Source organism: Hyperolius riggenbachi, chromosome 4 (assembly GCF_040937935.1).
Source record: "Hyperolius riggenbachi isolate aHypRig1 chromosome 4, aHypRig1.pri, whole genome shotgun sequence".
NCBI lineage: Eukaryota > Metazoa > Chordata > Amphibia > Anura > Hyperoliidae > Hyperolius > Hyperolius riggenbachi.
In genome coordinates, this window is record NC_090649.1 from 255,514,045 (window position 1) to 255,539,973 (window position 25,929).

At 41.4% G+C, this 25,929-nt stretch overlaps 1 protein-coding gene across 2 annotated transcripts in view; it reads left to right on the forward strand.

Moving 5' to 3' along the window:
- GJA10 (gap junction protein alpha 10) overlaps positions 1-25,929 on the forward strand; it is a 55,412-nt gene that overhangs the window by 14,608 nt on the left and 14,875 nt on the right. The window contains exon 2 of one of the 2 annotated variants that reach the window (XM_068231161.1): positions 14,376-16,047. The exons of the other annotated variant lie outside the window; for it this stretch is intronic. Coding sequence (XP_068087262.1) covers positions 14,392-16,023 — 1,632 coding nt within the window. The 5' untranslated portion in view covers positions 14,376-14,391 and the 3' untranslated portion in view covers positions 16,024-16,047. Of the gene's footprint in view, positions 1-14,375; positions 16,048-25,929 lie in introns of those variants that run through there. 2 annotated transcript variants of the gene reach the window in all.

Consider the following 25,929-nt stretch of genomic DNA (forward strand, 5'->3'; position numbering starts at 1 on the left):
GGTCCGTACACACGCCTGATCAAAGGCAACGACGAGTCCGTCGTCGCCCCCTGCTGGCCGTGTTTTCAGCAGACAGTACAGTGTGTGTACAGTCCTTCGGTGGACTCCACGGGCAGATCACTCAGAAACAGCCTTATCAGTCCATCGGCAGACTGTACACACGCTGTACTGTCTGCTGAAAACACACCCAGCAGGAGGTGATGACGGACCCGTCGTTGCCTTTGATCAGGCACGTGTACGGACCTTTAGGCAGTCTGAACTGGATCTACAACCTCTGGACAATGATGAAAACACATTTAAACAGTAATTCTTTCACAATACTGAAAATACATTGTAAATTAATAGCACCTGAATTTGATTATGATGAGTATAATATATATTGTCCATTTTCATTACCAAGTGACTAGTGTATATGCGTTCCTGTTGTAGTATATATGTGCAATTGCATACACTCATTTACATAATATACACATGTTCAGTACAAGCAAAATTATAATTCCATATAAGACATGACATTGTTATTTAGTATCCCATAAGTGTCTCCATTACTGATGATCTGTACTTGGACTCATTTGAAATTAATAGTCAGGTTTTTAAGCAATACACTTTATGAGAATTTGCTCATACTGATAATAACTAGTAATGTGAGTTTAATTGTTACTTTTATAGATGGGAAATTTGAATGTAACCTTATATCCCTCTAATGTGAAAAATGCTGACAGCAACCCAGTATATTTCCATGTGTTTGCAGTAACAAAGATTCGAGGTCGGCACTCCACAGGCGATATAAACTTGTGTTTTAGCGCAAGTTTATATCGCCTGTGGAGTGCCGACCTCGAATCTTTGTTAGGCTCCCTGCACACTGCAAATCCGTTTTCCGATTCCGATTCCGTTTCCGATTTTCCTTGAATACATTCAACAGAAAAACGGATCAAAAAACGCAGCATGCAGTTAAGATTAAAAATCGGAATCGGATGTAAAAACAGATTAAAAAGCGGAATCGGAATCTGAAATGCATGCAGTGTGCAAGAGGCCTTACTGTGAACATATTGGTGGAGTGGTGAACCACTGAGTGTCTGAGCACCGGCGGACCAGGTGTGTGAAGCCTGGGTGGGTGAGGACCCCGTCAGTCTGACTGTTTGTATTTCCATGTGTTTGGAAATCAGCACTTTGAACCACAAACATTAAAAAAAAAGAAAAAAAAAATCCCCATTCAAGGCTTATTTTAACCACTTTACCCCCCGCGGTACGAATTTCTCCGTCCCTTTTTCCCCCCTTAAAAAACTAAGGGACGGAGAAATCCGTACCTACCGCCGCTGTCCGCGCTCCCGCCGCTCGTGCGAGCGCTACCGCCGCTCGTGCAACCCGCCGCCCGCTCGGAGATCAATGAACGGGAAAATCCTTTCCCGTTCGTTGATCTAAGCCCCCGCAATGATCTGCTGCTTCTATGAGAAACAATGCGATCATTGTAATTTTCCCTGCCTCATAGTGCTTCCTGTAAGCGTCCTTCCGGACGCTTACTGGTCGCATGAAAACAAACTCACTGTGGCCATCTTGTGGCCAAATAGTAAAACTACACCCTAAAGCATTTTACATATACAAATACATTAGTTTTACACAATAAATTAACTCATTACCTCCCACACTCCCCAATTTATTTATTTGTTTGTAATTAAAAAAAAATACAATAAAAAAAAACATAAATAGTTACCTTAGGGACTGAACTTTTTAAATATTTATGTCATGAGTGTATAACACTGTTACTTTATAAACTACGGGCTTGTAATTAGGGATGGATGCAAAACTGAAAAAAATGCACCTTTATTTCCAAATAAAATGTTAGCGCCAAACATTGTGATAGGGACATAATTTAAACGGTTTTATAACCGGGACAAATGGGCAAATACATTTCATGGGTTCTAATTACAGTAGCATGCATTATTTAACCACTTGATGACCCAGCCTTTACCCCCCCTTAAGGACCAGCGCTGTTTTAGCTGATCTGTGCTGGGTGGGCTGTGCAGCCCCCAGCATAAATCAAACACCAGGCAGAGCGACCAGATCGCCCCCCCCTTTTTTCCCCACTAGGGGGATGATGTGCTGGGAAAGTCTGATCGCTCCTGCCTGCCTGGGTGTTGCGGGGGGGGACCTCAAAGCCCCCCTCCACGACAAAATTCCCCCCCTCCCTCTCCTCCCTCTCCTCCCTCCCTTCCCCGGAGATCCGAGGCTGCACAGGAACGGATCTGTCCTGTGCAGCCTCTAACAGGCTCCTGCCTGTCATGTGACAGCGATCCCCGGCCGCTGATTGGCCGGGGATCGCTGATGTGGTACAACGCTGCTACTGTTAGCAGCGTTGTACAAATGTAAACAAAGCGGATTATTTCCGCTTATATTTACACATAGCCTGCGAGCCGCGATCGGCGGCCCGCAGGCTATTCACGGAGCCGCCCGCCGTGAATTGACAGGAAGCAGCCGCCCGCCGTGAATTGACAGGAAGCAGCCGCTCGCGCAGAACTGCGTCGCTGGTCCTGCAGATGCCACTTTGCCGACGCACGCTATGAGTGCGCGGTCGGCAAGTGGTTAAAAACTATAATGGCCGAAAACTGAAAAATTATTTTTTTCCCACATTTTTTCCTATTTTCCCATTAAAACACATTTAGAATAAAATAATTATTGGCATAATGTCCCACCTAAAGAAAGCCTAATTGGTGGCGAAAAAAACAAGATATAGTTAATTGCATTGCAAAAAGTAATAATAAAGTTATAGATGAATGAATGGAAGGAGCGCTGAAAGGTGAAAATTGCTCTGGTGTTCAAGGGGTAAAACCCCTCAGTGATGAAGTGGTTAAGATCGCATCCATTCCCTCTACACAAGGTTATGCATTCAAGGGAAGAGATTACTGTTAACAATAGAGTTTGTTTTCCTATCTCCCTGCCAGCTGAAACCAGGTAGACTCAGATCTATTTCTTACTATAAAATGCATTTGAATACCTATAAATCATACCTAAATTACAATAATATTCTCAATGATACACTTCTATTAAGCCATAATAATTATACATCAGAGGTCTTCATCTTTTGTACCTAAGGGAAGGAAAATACAACAATCTTTGTTCATATATAGCAGATGCGGAGTAGATTCTAACTACCGCGGTTCCGGTAAAATGGAGAAAATGAGTCATCTTTTTGTTTAGTATCATCAAGTATCCCATAGTAAAGATGAACCAGTACATCCGAGTTGGCTCTGAGTAAAACCATTATCTTAGGAGATTTTAATATAGTCTTACGGCCAGAAGACCGTCAGAAGCCTTACCCAAGAGAACCTAAACATTTACTACATTGGGTAGATAGTATGGGATTCAACGATGGGGATGGAAACATCTGCATGTCCCTGGCTACACTTACTATTCATCCACTTATAAAAACCCTGTCAAGAATCGATCTGGTATTAGCCCCTAATTCCTCCCTTCCAGTAATACACTCAATTGATCGTCTTCCATGGGCTCTCTCTGATCACGCCCCACTTATGACATCCCTAGGGCTCCGACAATGTCCATCTAATAGACCATGGAGACTCTCGGGCTTCTGGGTTAAAGACCAGGAAATACAGGACTTTATACTGCTCACTATTACTCACTTCTGGGAGTGTAACCAAAAAACTGCCTGTCAGAGGATAGTCTGGGACGCTTTTAAAGCTTTTATGAGTGGGGAACATATGCACCAAATTAAAAAATGTAAACATAACAGATTGATAGAATATCACAAGGCGGAGGATAGAGTTTGGGACAATGAAATCCTATACCTAGCCAAACCTGAATGAGCTACGTACTCGGCGTGGCAATTGGCCATTACTGATCTCAAACTCATCCATGTGACATCCGCCAAGAAAGCCCAACTAAGCGTGAAACAAAGAATTTTTGAGTATGGTGATAAATGCGGGAAAATGTTGGCATGGCTAACAAAAGAGCTAGCCCCTGCGATTCCTATTCCAACGATTGTCTCTGCAACGAATGGTGCATTGTCAACTCCTGGTGATATAAATACAGAATTTGTTAATTATTACAAAACTTTATATTCTACTCAATGCACCCTTTCACTTGACCAGATTGTTAACTATTTAGCGAATATTGAACTACCAAAACTCTCAGGAGGACCAACGTCAAAGTTTAGAGGAGGATGTCACAGAGGATGAAATATCTAATGCCATTGCAACACTTCAATCTAACAAAACTCCTGGTATGGATGGCAAACCTGCAGAATTTTATAAACAATATTCTGACCAACTGACCCCTTATCTCCTAGCCCTGTTCCAAGAACCCTCTAATGAGTTTCTGCTTCCTGACTCAATGCAAGAAGCACTAATTGTTGTTATCCCAAAAAAGGGAAAGATCCTAGATTGTGTGCCTCTTACCGTCCAATATCCCTTATCAATATGGACGCAAAAATATTTGCCAAAATTCTGGCCAACCACCTTAAACAACAGCACCTAGAAACGCTAGTTCACCTAGATCAAAATGGGTTCATGACGGTAAAAGGCATGGACATAAATCTCCGCAGACCATACATTAACCTATCTACCGAACACGATAATACTGGACGAAGGGTCATGGCCTCTCTTGATTCCGAGAAGGCCTTCGACTCTGTAGAGTGGCGATATCTATGGACAGTGCTATTTGCCCTTGCAGTAGAACCGCTAGTGGCCAAGATCAGAGCGGAGTCTGATATCCAGGGACTCCGGATAGGTAATCTTACTGAAAAAATAGCACTATACGCAGATCTTCTTATTTTCCTGGGGGATGCGGATGCTTCACTTAATACCTTATCTACAATTAATACTTTTGGAGCCCATTCAGGACTTAAGATAAACTGGGACAAATCTTCACTACTCCCAATAGACCTAGAAGCCACGAAAAAGGCCATCGATACCCCATTGCAATGGGTGTCTGAATTCACACACCTTGGGATACGAATAAAATACCCACTGGAAGATTATGTATCGCTAAATATCACTCATATTATGAAATCTATGGAGAACCACTGCCGAACGTGGACTATGCTTCCACTGACGGTAGTGGGTAGAGTCAATCTTGTTAAAATGCTGTATCTACCTAGGCTTAATTACGTTTTTAGACAAACCCCAGTATGGACACCGGGCACCATTTCCAAATCCATTGATAAAATCCTGGTTTCTTTTCTATGGGCAGGGACACAACCAAGGTTATCACTGAACACACTTCAAATTCCCACGTCACTTGGTGACATAGTGTTACCGAACTTTAAACTATATGCCTGGGCGTCAGCATTGGTTGCACTCAGGTGGTGGTTTGCTCAAGATAACAGAAACATGGCCTCCACGGTTGAGGCGGCAGTTGTAGGATCGTACGAGGCTATTACATTACTTCCATTTAGAGGTGCTAAAGCATACTCAGCTCTTCCGATTCCTATGATCCTTACTCTGAAAACATGGGAATAAGCAAGACAAAAATACAAACAACCTGATGTATATTCCCCTTTACCCCTCTGTGGTGTAATCCTAATTTGCCTCACTTTCAAACCATTCCAGATCCCATTCTTTGGGCAGAGTTTGGTATTAAATGGCTAAAACATATAATAACCGATGGATAGCTGGCAGCTGGCTACTTATGATGCACTTAAGACAGATTTCTCTTTTTCTAATAAAATATTTTTTAGGTTCCTCCAAGTGCACCACGCTGCCCAATTCCAATTCCCAAGAATAATTACATTGAAATCAGATCCTCTTGCATCTTTTCTTCTTCAAAAACATCTCGAATCCCCTCTTTCAATCTATGCAAACTTGCAGGAAAGTTCCAATCATAAAATGAAATGACTTTATCAAAACTGGAAGACAGATGTGCCTGGTTTAGAGGAGCTGGAATGGAAGGACTTGCTTGAGGCCTCTGGGGAATACCTAATTTCTATAAAAGACAGACTTATACAACTTAAATTTATTCACAGAACATACTACACACCTGCTAGATTGGCTAGGATGTATCCAGATAGAAACGCAGAATGAGTCCGCTATAAACATACTGCTGATTTTATACATATGGTCTGGGAATGTCCCCAAATTCAGAGGTTCTGGTAACAAATTAATAACGTGCTACAGAAGCTATTTGAACGTCATATAGAACTTGATTCTAAATCACACCTGTTGGGGATTTCTGGTGACATTACCCCATCTAGAAGATTTGTACTCTTATGGGATATGCTTTGCTATTTTGCTAGAAAAACAATAATTCTGCACTGGATTTAACCACATCCCCTGACGGGAGCTGACTGGATTAACACTGTTAATGCATCCTTGCCCTTATACAAACTCACTTACATTCAACGGAACTGTGCCCTAAAATTTGATAGTATTTGGATACCATGGCTAGAATACATTAAAGACCAGGGATTAAACTAGGAAACTCGAACTTAACTCACTAAAGCTGCGATCCTACCTTATTTTAGCAGTTGGTGGGGGTGCAGGGGAGACCACGAGGGAGGGAAAGGGAGGGACAGGGTTATAAGGACATTGGCGGCTTAACCGCACTAAGAAATACATGTATGTCTACTTGATCGGGTATGTACCTATGTAGAGTCTGGTTTTGTTTTATATATGCAAAATTCAATAAAACTTATCGTTAAAAAAAACCATGAACCAGAGTAAGCAAGACAATTCTGAGGAAATTAGAAAGAAAATTATTGACATTTAAGTTATGTCTATAAAATCATCTCCAACCAGCTTTATGTTCCTGTGACATTACTTGCAACTATTAGGATGTTTCGTTAGTCAGCCTCCCTGCAGGGTTTAGACCAAATCCTCTTAGATATACGGTATGTAAGGAAGTTTGAAATAAACATTTTTGTATTGTGGTCATGTACCAGCAAAACATTTATTTCATGTGAAATCTCAATTTGGTACTTGGATACCTTACAAGTTTTTTCCTTCAAATAAATATTACTGAAAGATAAATCATTTTTACATCTGAAACAATAGTTTAGTATATAGTTGGTTAAAGAAATAACCTGACCATGCACAAAAACAATTCTCCTGCCTCTGGATCGGTACAACAGGTAGATTCAAACCATGTACATTCTATTGATATGGGAAAACTTAAAGAGGACCTCCTGTAAGGATCTGCACATGCAAATCCTTATCAAGACAATGCAAGAGCAAGGAATCACATATATGAAAATACTGAGGTCTGCACAGGTTGGATTTGAAGGTGAATAAATGTGTTTATTTACAGAAGTGCAAATTAACATTTATACATATACAAACAATGTAATGCAAATCGTACAATATGACCACCGTGCCCCGATATCACCCTGACTAACTACAGGAGGCAAGGAGCTAGGAGCAAAGACGGGTGACCAGAGCACAAGGCCTACAGCACAAAATGATCTAGCAATGTTCTTCTGCTAGAGGCAGCCTTAAATGCTGCACAATGGTCAGGTGACTGTTTACAGAGTTCCAAAGATGAGGTGAGACCTCTGCTGGTGGACAGCGGAAGTTCATGTAAAGTCCATAGTGTGACACCACCAAGAATTTAAACAGCAAGCAGCATGACACCTCCATAGTAAATAGAAAAAACTTGCAGCCTGCAAGAAAAAGAAGGTTATATTTACCCGAGAAGCCTTGTCCCGCAATGCCGTCCCAAAGTCCCTGCATCACCCGACTTCTGGCGCCTGGCCCCGCCTTCTCTCTCTTTCCGGAGAAAAACGCCTTGCCATACTTACTGTAGTAAATAGCTTGGCATTTTTCTCTGCAGAGAGAGAGGAGGCAGGGCCAGGCGCCGGAAGTCGGGTGATGCAGGGATTTCAGGGCGGCATCGCGGGACAAGGCTTCTCGGGTAAATATAACTTTCTTTTTCTTGCAGGCTGCCGGATTTTTCTATTTACTATGGAGGTTCTCTTTAAGAGCAAATCTGTGAAGAACGAGATGTTTAGAGCTGTAAAATCCCGCTTAGGAATGTAATGATTTAGCATTTTTTAGATAATAAATAGATGAGCTGGAATAAAATGTATCAAAGAAAGATCATGGTCTCACCATATATTAAAAGGTGCTTCTCCATTGCTAAAGCAAATAAAGAGTTATCGTATATTTGAATCATAAAGCAAGGTTCATGCACTCATGTTGCAATAAGTGTGTGCTAAGTCACTAAATACAACATAGCTCAAGGAATATGACCAAAAACAGCACCACACCTATATATATATATATATATTCAAATATCAGACAAAAATTTATTAAACTTCAAAAAAAGCACCATCATATAAAAACATCTAAAAACACAATGGACATCTCATATCATATTAAATATTATACTATATATATTGTAAATTGTATATAGGCTCTAATAGAGCATAAGTGCATACGTGATCCAAAGTACATAAACCTGTATTTCATACCAAAAAAGGATTAAACAACAATATTATCATACAATTATCGTACAAGCACTATATCTAGACAGCTTTTCCGCCGGATTGACACGGATCCCCCCACTCTTGATAAAGCGGCGTAACTGCCACGACATCGGTAGAGTAGTCTGCCGGGGGTTTCTCTACAGCATTGGACATTTCGTTGGTTCATCTCTTCCCGGGTCACGTAAGCCTCATTCCATCTGCCACTTATTATTGCTGCGTGGGTCTCAGCATCAATTCACTTTATTTTATTTCAGCATCCATGTTTACCTAGGGGCTGATCATCTTTAGCACAATTAGCACTTTATCACACTGTTTATTAATTATTGTATGATAATATTGTTGTTTAATCCTTTTTGGTATGAAATACAGGTTTATGTACTTTGGATCACGTATGCACTTCAATTGAGACTAGGCATTCTGAACCCGGGTTCTATCCCTGTGGCAGCTCTTATATTGAGCTACCCAGGTGATTCTTCTACTTGATCATTTATGCTCTATTAGAGCCTATATACAATTTACAATATATATAGTATAATATTTAATATGATATGAGATGTCCATTGTGTTTTTAGATGTTTTTATATGATGGTGCTTTTTTTGAAGTTTAATACATTTTTGTCTGATATTTGAATATATGTATATTTGAATCAACAAAAGATAAATAAGTACAGAGGTATGAGTATCTTGGGTGCATAACCTGGGTGGTAAGACGTGCCACCAGTTGTCATATGGTGAAGTTTCAGTTGGGTTAGCGCATCAGTTTGAAGGTCAAAGGTTAAATTTATTTCATCAGTAGACCACAATGCTAACTAATGAATTAGCATTGTGAACTACTGATGATAAATAAATTGAATCTTTGACCTTAAAACTGGAGTGCTAATCAAACTGGAACGTCTCAACAAAAGAGAATCAAGGCCAAAGTCCTTTAGTTTTTAGCAGAAATTTGATTGAAAGTTAAAGTGAACTTTGTAACAGCTAGCCAATATTGCTCTGTTCAATTCAGTACAACACAGGCTCTATTCACAAAACTTCTCCTACATGACTTATTTATCACCTAATTTATAAAAATAACCCTTCAGCACATTTACAAGCAAAATAATCACTCAAAATAAGTTGTTCATGAATAACTTCATTTCAATATGACTTTTCTTGCATTAATTATATTATATTTTTGCTCTTTGGGAGCTTATCAGAGGCGTAGCAATAGGGGGTGCAGAGGTAGCGACTGCATCGGGGCCCTTGGGCCAGAGGGGCCCCAAGGAGCCCTACCTCAATTGCAGTATTAGCTCTCTATTGGTCATGTGCTCATAATAATCACTTCTATAGATACTTTGAATAGTGGCAATCATTAACAAACTGTTCCCCATCCCCTTCTTGCCCCTTTGACACTGTAGTTTCCATTGGCAGGTTTTGGTGTGCCGTATCAGTTGTTATGTATAGAGTGCTTGGGGTGCCCCATTGTAAAACTTGCATCGGGGCCCACAGCTCCTTTGCTACACCACTGGAGCTTACAACTGTAACATAGATAAGGTGAAAACAGGTGAAAAAGCTTTGTGAATCATGCCGAATGAGGCTGGTCCCTCAGCTCACATACACAGACCTTGGTGCAAGAGTGGCTGCCATAGTGTGGTGAAACACTACTTATAACCAGCCAGGGCTATGCAGATCAAACAACTATTATTTCTGTTGTTTTGCAGCTGAATGGAGTATATTTTATTTCACACTGACATGCAGTAGAGTGTCTTGCCCAAGGCATACATTTTAACTCCCAGGGCAGCTCAATAGCAAATTCAAAATGTGGTTCATTATTTAAAAAAAACTGATTTTACCTCTTTTTTTTTTTTTTTTACATTTAAGGGTTAATTGCAGGCAGTATTTTTCTACTTCCTCCATCCACAAGTTGGTTGCAGGCAACAGAAAATGGAAAGCAGATAAGGATTCTTCTAATTAGACTTAATTGCCCACAAGCTAAGATCAAACAAACACATTAAGCATTAGGGAAGGGGGAGGAGAGGAAGACTTTGCATCAAACCTAAAGATAAGTCACACTTAATGAACTTCACACAAGCCCTGGATAATGGCAGTGAAAGGGGAGCAGAGGGCTTAACTTATCAAGCATGACAGCCCTTTCAGCTATTTAAAACCAGGAGCTGCTAAGATCCTTTTAAAGTCTATGTCTAGTCTCCATTGCAGTTCACACTCCTTATAACGTACGTTATGAAACGGAACACTGTGAATCCAGCATGAAGAATTTTGGTATGCAAAGAAGTTTCACTCCAGTTGGACCTCAGATTATAGTGTGACTCTGATAACTAATTATAAGCCATAAAACTCTTACCGAAAACAACTTTTTAGTGGAGGGAATAGTTCAACAGGGTCAATATTTCATAATTGTGATACAGTAACTTTGTTATTCAGCGGAGACAATAAAAACACTAAACCTACTTTACCTAGCTACAATATTTAACACAAAATAAGACCGGGGGGTTTTCAACAAAAGCATTATTGAATAAGGCAAGAAAAACATAAAATCATACCAAAATCAATTGTCAAGAGAAACAGATGACATAATAAAAGCAATGTGTACAATACAATATGAAAAATAGAACACCAACTATACTCATCATAGGATCCCAGAGGAAACGTACAGTTGTAGAAACCACGCATCATAAAGTAAGGAAACTAGTGTGGTATAGATAAACCAAGAAATGCAGTTAATTAACCCTGCTGCTAGGGGAGTACCAAGAGGCCTACATTTTATTTAAACTATCTACTTTATTAATCAAAGAAAAGGTGATCTTCTCCATTAAGTAGAATTCTTGTGGGAAAGGGCATAAAGGGCAAGAGATGGGGATGTCCACTCTCTGGCTATCAGAGCCTTTGCGGCATTGCAAAACTAAACTAATAACATATTCTGAGGCTTAATACTGGGGCATTCTAAAATAAAGTTGTATTTACAAGTAGGGGGACAGATAGAATTGTTTATCTCATAAATTCATTAGGAGATTCCAGGAAAGTATATTTACCAAAACACTAGATATATAATACATTTTTTTTTTCAGGTTTGCTTTTAAACTTTATGCCTGCAATCAAACATTTAAGTGTGAGTTTGGGTTTTTATCAGAAAGTACCAAAGGGGAGTTAGGCAGTCAAAGTTCATGACTTGAAACTTAAATAAACATCTAAAATCAACATGACTAAAATAAACATCTAAAATCAACATGACTAAAATAAACGTCTAAAATCAACATGACTTGGCAACCCCCTGGCAGACGCTAAGTCCCTCGCCACAGCTCCAGTGTCCCGGGATCCCCTCTGTGTCAAAAGCTGACCTCACCAGGTTGGTTTCTACTGCGCCTGCGTGAGCACTCATTGCTCGCGCAGGCGGAGGGACATAGCAACTACCAGGGGCTGGAGGAAGACCCGGGGTAAGTAGAGCTCATTTTTTTAGCTGCTCGGACACTTAAAAAAAAAAAACAACTGGGGAAGTCATAACTTTTAACTCTCCCTTGGGTTTCTACTGCGCCTGCGTGAGCACTCATTGCTCGCGCAGGCGGAGCGACATAGCAACTACCAGGGGCTGGAGGAAGCCCTGGGTAAGTAGAGCTCATTTTTTTAGCTGCTCGGACACTTAAAAAAAACAACAACTGGGGAAGTCATAACTTTTAACTCTCCCTCTGAGACCCCCTGTGAGCCGACTTCAGCACTTAGCCTTCCCCCTTGCAGCTGAGTGCTGTGGCACTTTTGTGGCACTCTGTATCTCTGATACACAGAGCACCATGGGGCTCATCTGCAAGGGGGTGGTGCTCAGTGCTGGAGGTCAGTGAACAGGGGACCTCAGAGGGTGAGTTAAGAAAAAAACAAGACCAGGGAAGTCTAAGGGCCCGTTTTCACTTGTGCGGTGTGAATTCGTTGCGGAAAACGCAAAAACGAATTTGCATGCGGATGCGAATTGTACAGCAAATTCGCATACGTTTTCACGTTTTTTGTAAGTATGCAAATTTAACCATGTCAGTGCCTGTGTGCTTTTACATTGATTTAAGGCGAAAATGTACATGAATTCGCATAGAAAATTTGCATAGCGAAAACTCATGCGGATTTCCTATTAATTGCATTGTATGCGAATCGCACACCACCTTGCGGTGTGTGAAATCTGATGGCACTGCCGTGCTAATTTTTACTGCACAGAAAAACGCTCTGTTTTCCTGAAAAGTGGAAACAGGCTAATTAAGTTGTATTGGTTGTGCGAATCAGCGTGCAGAAAACGCATGCAGATTCGCAATAGTGGAAACGGGCCCTAACATTTTTAAGAGAACATGATACATGGCATATTGATTTTAGACTTTATAGTCTCTTTAAATGCAGTTTGGTTATGTAGTTGAGAAATCAGTGATGAGCTAGCCTGGAGTAGAGAGCTGCTAGTGCTGTCACCAACATCATTAATGACATGCATTTTAAATGACTCATTTATTATTGCTTGTAAAACAATCTTTGAATTAATGAAAGTATAAGCGGACACTTAAAATGAGTAGTCCTGGTTTTGGTCTTTAATACACATTTCCCAATAGCAGAAGAACACCTCCCCACCCCTACAAGCTCATTCTCACCTACACTTGTGTCCAGTTTCCCTGCACCCTTAAAACTATATAGGGCTCAATAGATTTTAGACCTCTTGTCAGGGTGAGGTGGTATGATTCAAAATTGATTGGCAGCAAGTACGGATGGGTAGAAATTCTGTTCCTATGCACTCTTCTAGCTTGTAAGCGGAATTGCAGAGATACTGGACTCTGACATCTTGTGACGAGTCCTAATATTAAATTCACTACCTAGGTATAAAGGCTCAGCTCTGAGTTCAGAAGGAAAGGCTAGCTGGAAAGATGACAGCCTTTGTATTCTTAATACAAGGTCACTTTTACGGTTCCCCTCTCAATTAGGCTTTTTGACTTTTTCAATGTGGTGGCACATTTCTTGAAGATGGCTCAGAGTCCTGATTGAGTTTAGTACTGCCTAAGCCAGAGGTAAGTGATTCCCTAGGCACCATAGACAATTGTCATGTTGTTCAAGGGTACCTTAACTGACCCGTGACATGATGAGATACACATATAGTACTAGTCCTAATAAGAAATTGTCTAAAGTGTTCCTGTTTTCTTGTATAGTGTTACATAGTTAGTTGGGGTGAAAAAAGACATACATCCATAGAGTTCAACCACAAAAGCGGTACAACACTAGCCTATATCCTCACATATACAGTATCTGTTGACCCAGAGGAAGGCATAAAAAAACTGTACAAGGCCTGGACCAATTACCCCTAAAACGGTGAAAAAAAAATCCTTCCCAACTCCAGATGACAATCAGATAAAATCCCTGGATCAACACTGGGAATTATATAGTAATTATACCCATGTATAATTTGCCAAACTGACTTCCTGTGTTAATACATTCCACATTTGATTCACCTTTACAGTAAATAAATCACTTTTACAATAAAAAAAATGGCATAAACATTTTTCCTTCGTGTACAGACCATGTCCCCTAGTCCCCTTTGCACAAGCCTAATGTATTTATACAGGGTAATTAGATCTCCTTTGAGGCTTCCTTTCTCTCGACTAAATAAGCCCAATTTATCAGTAAAAATTTAAAACTTTGACCACTTTTGACTTACAAATGTCTAGGATTTAACAATGCTGTGCCCCCTCTGAAGAGGCTTACAGCTACTTTGTATTGAGAAAATAGAACGTGGTTGCATTGCTCTAATGATAAAGATAAGATATAACTATTGACATCTTTTCTTAGAAACTCTGGCATGGGTATGCTATAAACCTTCCCTTAAAAAAAAACAAACCTAGCTTGATCACACTTCTAATTCAAGACATTTTTTATTTTCTGGATTGTATATGATGTTACTGTATGTATGCACAGTATTAATTTTTTTTTTTGTTAGGTATGAGAGCGTGAAAATGGGTGACTGGAACTTGCTAGGAAGCATCCTGGAAGAAGTGCATATTCATTCCACGATAGTGGGAAAAATCTGGCTCACCATCCTCTTCATATTTCGAATGTTAGTGCTTGGAGTAGCTGCTGAAGATGTGTGGGATGATGAACAAGAAGAATTTATCTGCAACACAGAACAACCTGGTTGCAGGAATGTTTGCTATGACCAAGCATTCCCTATCTCACTTATTAGATACTGGGTCTTACAGATTATTTTTGTGTCTTCTCCATCCCTGGGCTACATGGGACACGCACTTTATAGACTGAGAGCTCTAGAAAAAGAGCGTCAAAGAAAAAAAGCGCAACTCAGGGCAGAGCTGGAAGAGTTGGACAATGTAACTGATGAACACAGAAGACTGGAGAAAGAATTAAGAAAGCTAGAGGAGCAAAGGAAAGTGAACAAGGCTCCCCTGAGAGGTTCTCTTTTACGGACATATGTTCTGCATATCCTAACCAGATCATTTGTTGAAGTTGGATTCATGGTTGGCCAATACTTGCTGTATGGTTTTGATCTGAATCCTCTGTATAAATGTTCACGTTTTCCTTGCCCAAACATAGTAGACTGTTTTGTATCTAGGCCAACGGAGAAGACCATTTTTATGGTTTTTATGCTTAGTATTGCAGCAGTGTCATTGTTTCTAAATATTTTAGAAATCTTTCACCTAGGAATTAGGAAGATCAAACAAGGACTTTATGGAAAGCATATTTCTGAAGTTACAGAAGATGAAATAAGTATTTGCAAACTGAAGAAGAACTCGGTGCAGCAGGTTTGCATTTTGAGTAATTCTTCTCCAAACAAGATTATACCTTTGTCCTCCAGTAATTATAAACTGATCACTGACCAACAAATGGACTCTGTTGGACTGTCAGCCTATCTTCCACCAGCTCCAGGATTTAAAGAAGTACAAATGACCAATGATCACAACCACTATGGTAAAATTATAACTAGTGACAAGCATCAAAGGAGTGTAGATCACCTTAACACAGACCTGCACTGTAAACAAGAATCAAATGATTTAGACCATCAAAGAATGAGTAACCATATTGATCAATACCATGGCCAAATTCTGCATAGGGCACCACCTGACCTACATCATGGAGAGCAAAGGGAAGAGCAGCAAATATCTGCTTTGCAGAAGAGAAATCTCTCCTCTAGCAGTGAGGATTCGCACAAGAAATGTCAGCGCAGTAGATGTTTGGGGTCCAAGAGCTGCCTTAAAAGTCAACAGTCTTTAGACCAAGCAAGACCCAATGCAGTGCACCCTCTCAGGTCATGCCTCCATTCTAGCCATATGGAGCTGCCATCTGCTTTGCGCAAGTATAGTAGAGTCAGCAGCTGCAAGGACTTTGCTGAAGACAGAAGTGATTCTGCAGACAGCGGGTATCGGAAAGTCAGTTCTGCATCAAGAGGCTTATCAGAAAGCAGACTCGCTAGTGATCCAGATAGTTCTGACTCGAGAAATGGTTCAGGATCTGACTCAAAGAGACGAGAGGATTCCTCCCACATTACACCTGCACCCCCATCTGGCCGCAGAATGTCAATGGCAAGTAGAGGCAGACTGTCAAAGACTAATTCAATTTATAGGCTTTTAGTTTAGACTTTAATCCATCTTTATATATTTTTATATATAAATGTCCACTACTTCTATACATTTATAGAATCACTTGAAATTACAATATTATCTGGTGATAAGAACCAATTATACTGGTTTCATTTAAGGATAGAAATAAATGCTTATCTGATAAAATAATTTGACACTTGTGTTATGTGAATAACTACAGATTAGCAAATTGACCAATTTGGAAACACTAAAAGCATTTCGAGAACTATATAAATCTGCCATGAAGCAGAAAAGCAAGTTTGCTTAATTTTGATTGTAGACCATGAAAGTGAGGTCTCTTAACAGCCTTGACATTACCCAGGATATCTGGCTTGTAGAAGTCAATCATCTGTATCCCTTTTTGATTTCTCAGTGTCAGTTGATTATTGGGGAAAAAAATCAATTATTTGTTGGTTTACTTGCTGAAAGGGAACATCTGATGTGGTTAAAATATAAAAATATGGTGCCTAAGTCAGAGTGTAGCTCATCGAAGGACAACTGCACATTTTGTTTTGCCTACATCCACATTTACGTATGTGGTAGAGTACGTGGTGGAGACATTTTTTTCTAGCCATTTAGCCTAGAAACTGCTTTGATTACAGTTAAGTATTTCTGGTCATGAAAATTGTGCTGGGAGAAGGGGTGAGGTTCAGCCACGAAATTAGAATGGAGTGAATTTCTTCTTGCTGCATGGTCAGTTGCTTTCAAAAGCACGGCCATGCATCAGCATTGACAGAAAGGTATTATTATTATTTAGTATTTATATAGCATCGATATCTTCCACAGTGCTGTACAGAGGGTAGAGGATAGAGATGGCCCGAACGGTTCGCCCGTGAACGGTTCCAGGCGAACTTTGGGTGGTTCGCAATCGCATGCGAACGCAAACTTTCCCGGAAGTTCGGTTCGCCCCCAAAGTGCACCATTAGGGTCAACTTTGACCCTCTACATCACAGTCAGCATGCCCGTTGTAGCCAATCAGGCTACACTATCTCCTGGAGCCACCCCACCCCTTATATAAGGCAGGCAGTGCCGGCCTTTACAGTCGTTCGTGTCCCTGTAGTAATTAGTGAAGGGAAAGCTGCTGGCAGACTCTCATAGGGAAAGATAAGTTAGGCTGTTGTAAGCTTCTTAGTTTGCTCCTGGCTGATTCTTATTCCTAAAATAGCACCCCACAACAGCTCTTTTGAAAGCTAATCTTCTTGTGCTTTTTTTTTTTTTTCCCTGCACCTTCCTTCCTCCCTCCTCCTCCTCCTCTTGTCTTGTCTTCCAGGGATTTGTAGGATGTCAAAAGCCAGCTTACATACATTGGCCGGGAATCAAACCCAGGTCAACTGCTTTGAAGGCAGCTATGCTCACCACTATACCACCGACACTACATGCTGAAGCCAGCCTAGCATATACCATTTTGATATACCCAAGAGAAAAATGAGCTTGCTTAGGGATTTGTAGGATGTCAAAAGCAACCTCACATACATTGGCCAGGAATCGAACCCAGGTCAACTGCTTTGAAGGCAGCTATGCTCACCACTATACCACCAACGCTACATGCTGAAACTTCTTGGAGCAGACTTACTTCCTCCCTCCAAAAGAAACACATACATCCCCATAAAATAATTCAACAGCAACTGCATGCACAGTCTCTGTGGCACAATCGGTTAGCGCATTCAGCTGTTAACCGAAAGGTTGGTGGTTCAAGCCCACCCAGGGACAGCCTTGCCTTTTGCATTCAACAGTTGTCCAAAGAGAACCCCAGATAGCCATGTAGAATCCTCTCTTTCTCTCTTTGGGCTTGAACCACCAACCTTTCGGTTAACAGCAGAACGCGCTAACTGATTGCACCACAGAGACTGTGCACACAGTTGTTGCTAAACGATTTTATGTGGATGCATTTGTGTCTTGTGGAGGGAGGAAAAAAGTCTGCTCCAAGAAGTTTAACGCCACTTTAAACAAAACCTGTATATATCAAATTTCTACATATATTTCTATGATCCTTTCATGATGATAAAGGCCAGAAAGAAGTAGGCAAAGGAGTGCCCATTTTTCAGTATGGCTAAGCGGTCTCACTCACTTTTTCCTACAACGAAGCATGTGCTGTACAGCAGCAGAGTGGCGCAGCGGAAGCGTGCTGGGCCCATAACCCAGAGGTTGATGGATCGAAACCATTCTCTGCTAGGCATGATTTCATTTTTGCACCTCGCTTTATCGCATGGGCAAAACGGTTTCCATAGCCCTGTAAGAGAAAGTGTAATAAGGGCCCTGCCGTAACATAGATATTAGGGTAGCTAAGACTACTCCTGGGCCTTTCTTGTAGTTGAAGAGATGAGTGAACTGTGACACCACACTTATAAAAAAACAAACAAAAAAAAAACAGCAAACAGAGAAGCTTCCTCATATTGGAGCATTGGATTTGGTAAAGTCTTAAGCCAATATGTTGTAAGACACAAGTAAGCTTTAGGTTAGCAGGAATGGTTGCATGGCCACCTAGCTTTTCATCCTTCCCACCCTTGCCCTGGAATCTTCCAGACTTCATATTGCTGTCCTTTGTTGTGTGTGTTACACCAGCATCATCCAGGGGGGCACATGATCTTTCTGAAGTCTTGAGTTGAAGCCTGTAAGCAGTATCACTATGTGTCCTACTGCTTTCATCTAGCAAATTAGGCAAATAAGCAAGCTAATTTTTCTCTTGGGTATATCACAATGGTACATATGCTAGGCTGGCTTCAGCATGTAGTGTTGGTGGTATAGTGGTGAGCATAGCAGCCTTCAAAGCAGTTGATATGGGTTTGATTCCTGGTCAATGTATGTGAGGTTGCTTTTGACATCCTACAAATCCCTAAGCAAGCTCATTTTTCTCTTGGGTATATCACAATGGTACATGCTAGCCTGGCTTCAGCATGTAGCGTTGGTGGTATAGTGGTGAGCATAGCTGCCTTCCAAGCAGTTGAACTGGGCTTGATTCCCGGCCAATGTATGTAAGCTGGCTTTTGACATCCTACAAATCCCTGGAAGACAAGACAGGAGGAAGGGATTATACTCTCTGATTGATGTATACACATGCAAGATGTGTGAAAGCACTTTAGGCCTACTATTTAGCATTCAATGTGATTTCTGCCCTTAAAACGCTGCTTTGCATCAAATTCAGATTTTTCCCCGGGACTTTTGGCGTGTATCCCACTCCGCCATGCCCCCCTCCAGGTGTTAGACCCCTTGAAACATCTTTTCCATCACTTTTGTGGCCAGCATAATTTTTTCTAGCTTTCCAAGTTCGCCTCCCCATTGAAGTCTATTGCGGTTCGCGAAAGTTCGCGCGCACCGAACTTTTGTAGAAGTTCGCGAACCGAAAATCGGAGGTTCAGGCCATCTCTAGTAGAGGATTAATTCAGGCCCAGCTGCTCCCCACCCTCTCTTACTAACAGTCATGACCAGAAAGGCTCTTCTCGGTTAAGTTGTCACTGTGGGGCATATGCAGAGAATGCAAGAACTTGATAGGGGGAACTTATTGTACCTCTTGAGCTGCCAGACTGCAAACACTAGCGCGTGATTTGAATATTTTTCTTTAGACACGTGGATACTTTTGGAAGCAGGATTTTTGTATTTGCCCAGAGAGAGATTGAACATGAACAAAAAAATATTTTGAGTACTGAACTCTCCTCAGTACTCCTAAAGTGCCAGCTGTGTCAGATGCTTACCTCCCCACTCCTGATAACCCATATCTATAGTGTCTTATTCTCTGCACATAACCAAGCTCATCTTGGTTAATTTTAAAACATCTAAGGGTGGTATCAAAGAGGCAGGTGTCATTTACAAATCTAAAATACTCGAGTCAAAGGCTACCAGAGTGTCCAGGGTAAGTATTCACACAACTTGCACCTTATGGTCAGTAGTATACAATATACAGATGAGTCAGCGCTCCTAACTATTTTTATCTCAGAAGTTCTGCAGCGAATCTCCTTTCTGCGAATGAAAGGTGCAGATGGGTAAAGATGAACACTTTCAATTGCTCAAATTCAAACCAATACTGGGTTTCTGAATGAAGAAAAAAAATCAGAACACTCCTTATTACATAAACAAGGGTGTGTGATGTGTATATGTGAATAACAAAGGTGTTAGCCGCATTTAAGTACACTGATCTAGAAGCAAAAAGCATTGTGTGACAAACAACATGCTAATAGAATATAACAGATTGGTCTAGGCTCACACTGCAAGCACTTTTCTAAGTGCTTGCTGTGATTTTAAAAGCTTTAGCTAACTTAATGCTATGTGTGTGTTCTCAATTGCGCTGTGTGATTATTATTTTTTTTTTAAATCACCCATAGTATTACATGCTTTTGAAATCACAAGCACTTAAAAAAAAGTGCTTGAAGTGTGAACCAGCCCTAATTGAGAATATGTAGCAATTCATTGGATATAAAAGCATTAAAAAACAATAGCCTTTAGTATATAGATATGCTAAAAAATATCACATTCCGTGTTAAGATCAGATTAAGCATAAACCAAATATATTTCAGCTCATGTGATTTCGCCAACAATGAAAACATATGTGGTATCACAATCATAAAAAGGTATTTGCACCTGTCACTGAAATAAACAAACAATATATATGTATACACATAGATTGCACTGGATGAGCAGCGGTGCATGCTCTGGTAGTATTCCTTTACTCGGGAATATACATTTAAGTGACAAGTGCAGTTGTTTCATTTTTGGTTATTTTACAAATAATCATGGATACACTGTTATTAGCAGAATTTAATGTTCTGATTGGCCGTTAATGTAACTTCCTATTTGGGCACTTGAGGAAGAAGCCGCACTCAATGGTCAATTTATTTGTTGGGTGACTGGATTTATGCACTAACTATTGGACTCTAACCTTGTATTTAATGTATTTGATGCTTATTTTGATTGTATTGTTGAATGTTATTTTTAACATATCTATAAAAGGCTATTATTTTAATACTTTTTATTCTATTTGCATGTTGTTTTTCACACAAACAAGCTCCTAAATGTGGATAAGTCATGGGTTACTTCAATTTATATATTGCTCTGGTGGAGTGTGAGAAAACACAGGGGGCCATATGCAATTCACTTGTTCTCCTCAGTGTTCTCCTGGGTGTTATTTTCACAATTTCTCATACATTGCCTTTAAAAGCAACCAGCAAGGAAGAAAATACTAAAAATAAATTTAATAGTACTTTTTCATCAACTTTAGGGTATATTTTCAATTGTAAAGTGCTGAAAATGTAGTTTAAAGTGAAGATGAAAATGATCTCCTAGGAGACCTATTGCATATGGACCAAGGTGTTTAAAGTATACCGTTAGGTGCTTTTCTACAAATGTAGCTGCACAAATATTGTATTTTCCAACTAATTTTTTTAAGTTACTTCATGGTTCCATTGCTCCCCCTCTGCCACAAGTCTGGCGAGAAAGGTCTGGCAGTCAGTTTAAAACATTTCCCATAACATTCTATGGGACACTGTCATGGTTCCAAGATAAAGGGCCGATCTCCTCAGTACAGGAAGAAAAACAAAGATGAGTGGTGGAGTAGACACATGATAGTTAAGAATGACTAGTATTTGCAAAGCTAAGTTTTTGCAAAGTTTAGGTTCTTGTTTTGTAGGTCATGGGGATAAATTAGACTATTTTGTTGACTTTCTGGAATTCAGATACATCTATCCACCCACCTACAATATTGCAGAAACAATGGATTGCATTATCTACATCATATGCCTCATATTATCAACACTACAATATACATTGGAAATTAATCCAGAAAGGCTCAGTGAAGCAGATACTGCTTTGTTACTGCATTTTGGGCTCTGCTTTCTTCTTTGCCTGCAGGCCTCTTCCTGTTTCCACACTGGATCTTAGACTTGCCTTCAGTAGAGGAACTAGTGGAAGGACAGGAGAGGCAGCTCTTCAAAATAGTAAGTGGTATGGTCGGACATTTTACTTGAAGTTTGCCTTGCTTGTAAATTATGACTGCATTTTGATTATTTTGGTTTTGTGATATAAAGTAATGATGAATTCACCCAATTTTCACAATGAGAAATACAGAGCCAATAATTTTCAAGCAAACTGACACATAAGTAAATTCAGGAAAAGTTCCCCTTGTGCATAATTCAAGGTATTTGTGCATGATGGCATGAGTCTGTTGAGATTGGATCAGTGGTATCATTAGTGCTAAAGATCTGGGGCACATGCACTAAATACCTGGCTGTAGTACCTTGATCCTTCCATATGACTAAATAGTCCCGCTTCAGTTTCTCTCCACATCAACGCCATGCCAGTTAAGCAGCACAGGTCATGATCTTTCTGTATACTGAGGATGGCTATGTGGAGTGATATGTCCTACACTACATCACCCAAGTCTCTCAGTGTAGTTTCAGCATGCAGGAATCTGGAAGACATGAGTGAGATGAAAGGGTAGGTATTCAGTTTTTTTCCATTCAGATGCCACTCACACTACTTATCATATAGGCAAGGGACAATACCTAGTACTGGGTGCACATTGCCCAAATGTGTGTTTTGGAGGGGAGCACTGCTACCCAATGTTTGGGGTGTATGCTACTTGTGTTTAGAAGACACTCTGTGTTCCTTAAATGAGAAAAAAAAGTAGGCTACCTGATCCATGGGGCTGAGTGGATCAGGTAGCCGCAAAAAACGCAGCTTCCCACTGCTCACATAGGCCGCAATGACCCACTTTCACTTTCGTGACTCTGGGTCATGACGCTGCACTGAGAGACTGTGTCTCTCTCACAGCGTGCATGGAGGCGGGGGTGCATGCAGGAGGCGTGGCCAGGGAGATTCAACTGCCCAATAGCAGCTCAGAAGACCCTGCAGGAATGCCTCTGGCAGGCATTTTAAACAGGGAATTCCTCTCCCGTGTTTACCTCTGAGTTAGCGACAAATTGGGTCGCTAATCTCCTGGAGCTATAGCGCAGCGGTGGGGGAGGGGGGCAGAGAGCGGTGGTGTGGGGACACAGAGCCATGTCATTAGGCAGAGAACATGGTTATGTGTCCCATCTGCCCCCCGAAGATCCACCTCAGGTTCTCTTTAAACTCTCAGTGGAGCATATGGCATCAGTGAAGATGATCTCTTTCCATTTTTCCCACCTTTCTAATTTCTTCTTCTACTGATCTTCACGGTTTTTTAAAGGTTATTCCCTTCTTTTTGATCCCTGTAGACTCCGTTCTAGTACTTTATTTTCCATAGATTCCTCTCCCTTTTGGAGTGTGTGGCCCATGGAAGATATACTGTTTAATTATATTTTGGGGCTTCACTGCCTAATTATATTTCGTAGACATGCTGCTTAATTGTGTTTCTTAAGGTACATGCTACCTTATTATGTTCCTTAAGGGAACACTCTGCCCAATTGTGTTGTTTAGGGGATATGGTGCTCATAATTTTTTATGGAGACACTGTGTCTAATTGTGTTATAGGATATGCTGCCTAAATATGTTGTTTAAGGGGGCACTCTGCCTGTGTGGTTTTGGTATTATGGTACCTGTGTTGTCTCAGTGATATGAAGTCTATATTTTAACCACTTTGTGCAAAATTGATGTTTATAAAGTCCTATTTATGCACCTTTAGTGCAAAAAGGGTGTTTACAACAGTCCTGCTATTTAGCTAAAGTACTTGTGTGCCACGGGAGTGCACATCCACACAAATGCATCATCACATGAAGTGGTTAATGAGACACTTTGTCTTATCTAATTATATTATATGGGGGTCATGCATGGCTAATTATGTTGTTTTTGGACGGGGGAGAGACATACTGCTTAATAACGATCTATTGTTCTGTAAATGGTTATGATGAAAACAGTATGTATACTTTTTTTTTTGGGGTCTCTTGAATCTGTTTGTAGGATACTTGCAGCCTAATCTTTAATTTTAGGAAAGGGGCCTTGTTCTCAGGAGTTATATGGCTCTAACCACAATTTAACATGACCATGCTTAATGTTTGCCCCCTGATATTAATTGTTCCCTGCATATACTCAAGGTAATGAGTATTAACTGCAGCAAAGTAGACTCATGACAGAGACCACTCTATGGTTCACACTGGATGTAGTGTTCTTTACTTTGAAGTAAACATGTATTGAAAAAGAGAGCCCCTGGGGGGTTCTTACCTCAGGAGGAGGAAGCCCCTGATCCTAATGAGGATTCCCCTGTTCTCTCCTGCAGACCCTGAAAATCCAGCTGCACTTGTAGCTTTCGTTCAGGCTCAGGCGGGAATAGCTGAGCCCGATCAGATCCACTCTACTGCACAGGTACAAGGTGTCTGCGCCTGTGCAGTAGAGTGGATCCAATCAGGCTCAGCTATTTCCGCCAGAGCATGAACGAAAGCTGCAAGTGAGCCTCACAAGATCGTTATGGTCCCAGCAAGAGGACAGGGGAAGCCTCATTAGGGTCCAGAGGCTTCCCCCTAATGAGGTAAGTACTCCCCAGGGGCTCTTTTTTTGTTACAGGTTTACTTTAACCACTTCACCCCAAGGCGGTTTTTACCCTAACAGACAAGAGCGATTTTCAGCTTTCAGTGCTCATCCCTTTCATTTGCCAATAGCTTAATCACTACTAATCACAATGAAATGATCTATATCTTGTTTTTTTCATCACCAATTAAGCTTTTTGGGGTTGATATTTTGTTTTCAGCAATTACTTTATTTTCTATGTATTTTAACCACTTGCCGACCGCGCACTCATACCGCGCGTCGGCAAAGTGGCAGCTGCAGGACCAGCGACGCAGTATTGCGTCGCCAGCTGCAGGCTGATTAATCAGGAAGCAGCCGCTCGGGCGAGCGGCTGCTTCCTGTCAATTCACGGCGGGGGGCTCCGTGAATAGCCTGCGGGCCGCCGATGGCGGCTCGCAGGCTAAATGTAAACACAAGCGGAAGTAATCCGCTTTGTTTACATTTGTACGGCGCTGCTGCGCAGCAGCGCCGTAAGGCAGATCGGCGATCCCCGGCCAATCAGCGGCCGGGGATCGCCGCCATGTGACAGGGGACGTCCCGTCACTGGCTGCACAGGACGGATAGCGTCCTGTGCAGCCCTGATCTCCGGGGGGGGGGGGGGGGAGCAGGTAGGAGAGGGAGGGGGGAATTTCGCCGCGGAGGGGGGCTTTGAGCTGCCCCCCCCCGCCAGCCACACGCAGGCAGGAGAGATCGGACCCCCCCAGCACATCATCCCCCTAGTGGGGAAAAAAGGGGGGTGATCTGATCTCTCTGCCTGCTACATGATCTGTGCTGGGGGCTGCAGAGCCCACCCAGCACAGATCACTCAGCACAGCGCTGGTCCTTAAGAGGGGGTAAAGGGTGGGTCCTCAAGTGGTTAAAGGGAAAAACAAGGAAAAAATGAAAAAATACACTATTTCTCCAATTTCATCCCCTATAGTTTTAATATAAACACGGCTACTGTACATAAAACCCACACATTTTATCTGCCTATTTGTCCTGGTTATTACAAGATTTTAACCACTTTAGGTCCACAGTACTAAACCCCCCTAAAGACCAGGCTATTTCTTTCATAATAGGCCACTGCAGCTTTAAGCTGCAGGGCCGCACAGCACAGCACACTAGTGATCCCCCCCCCTTTTCTCCCCACCAACAGAGCTCTGTGTTGGTGGAGTCTGATCGACCCCCCAGTGTTTATTTTTTTTTTTTTTTTATAAAATGTGCTACTTTTTTTTTTGTTTCCCTGCTTTCTCCCTCCCTCCCCCTGCCAGCCGATCACTCCTCAGTGTATGGAGGGGACAGCCGTGTCACACGGCTGTCCCCAGTACAGCGCTGCTGCTGATCGCATTGCTGTAATATGTAAATAGACGGCGAGTACGCCGTCTAACTGCCTTCCGAAGGGCAATCGCCGCTCGGAGACTGAAGGCAGAACGGAGCTCTGCCCCTCAAGCAGGA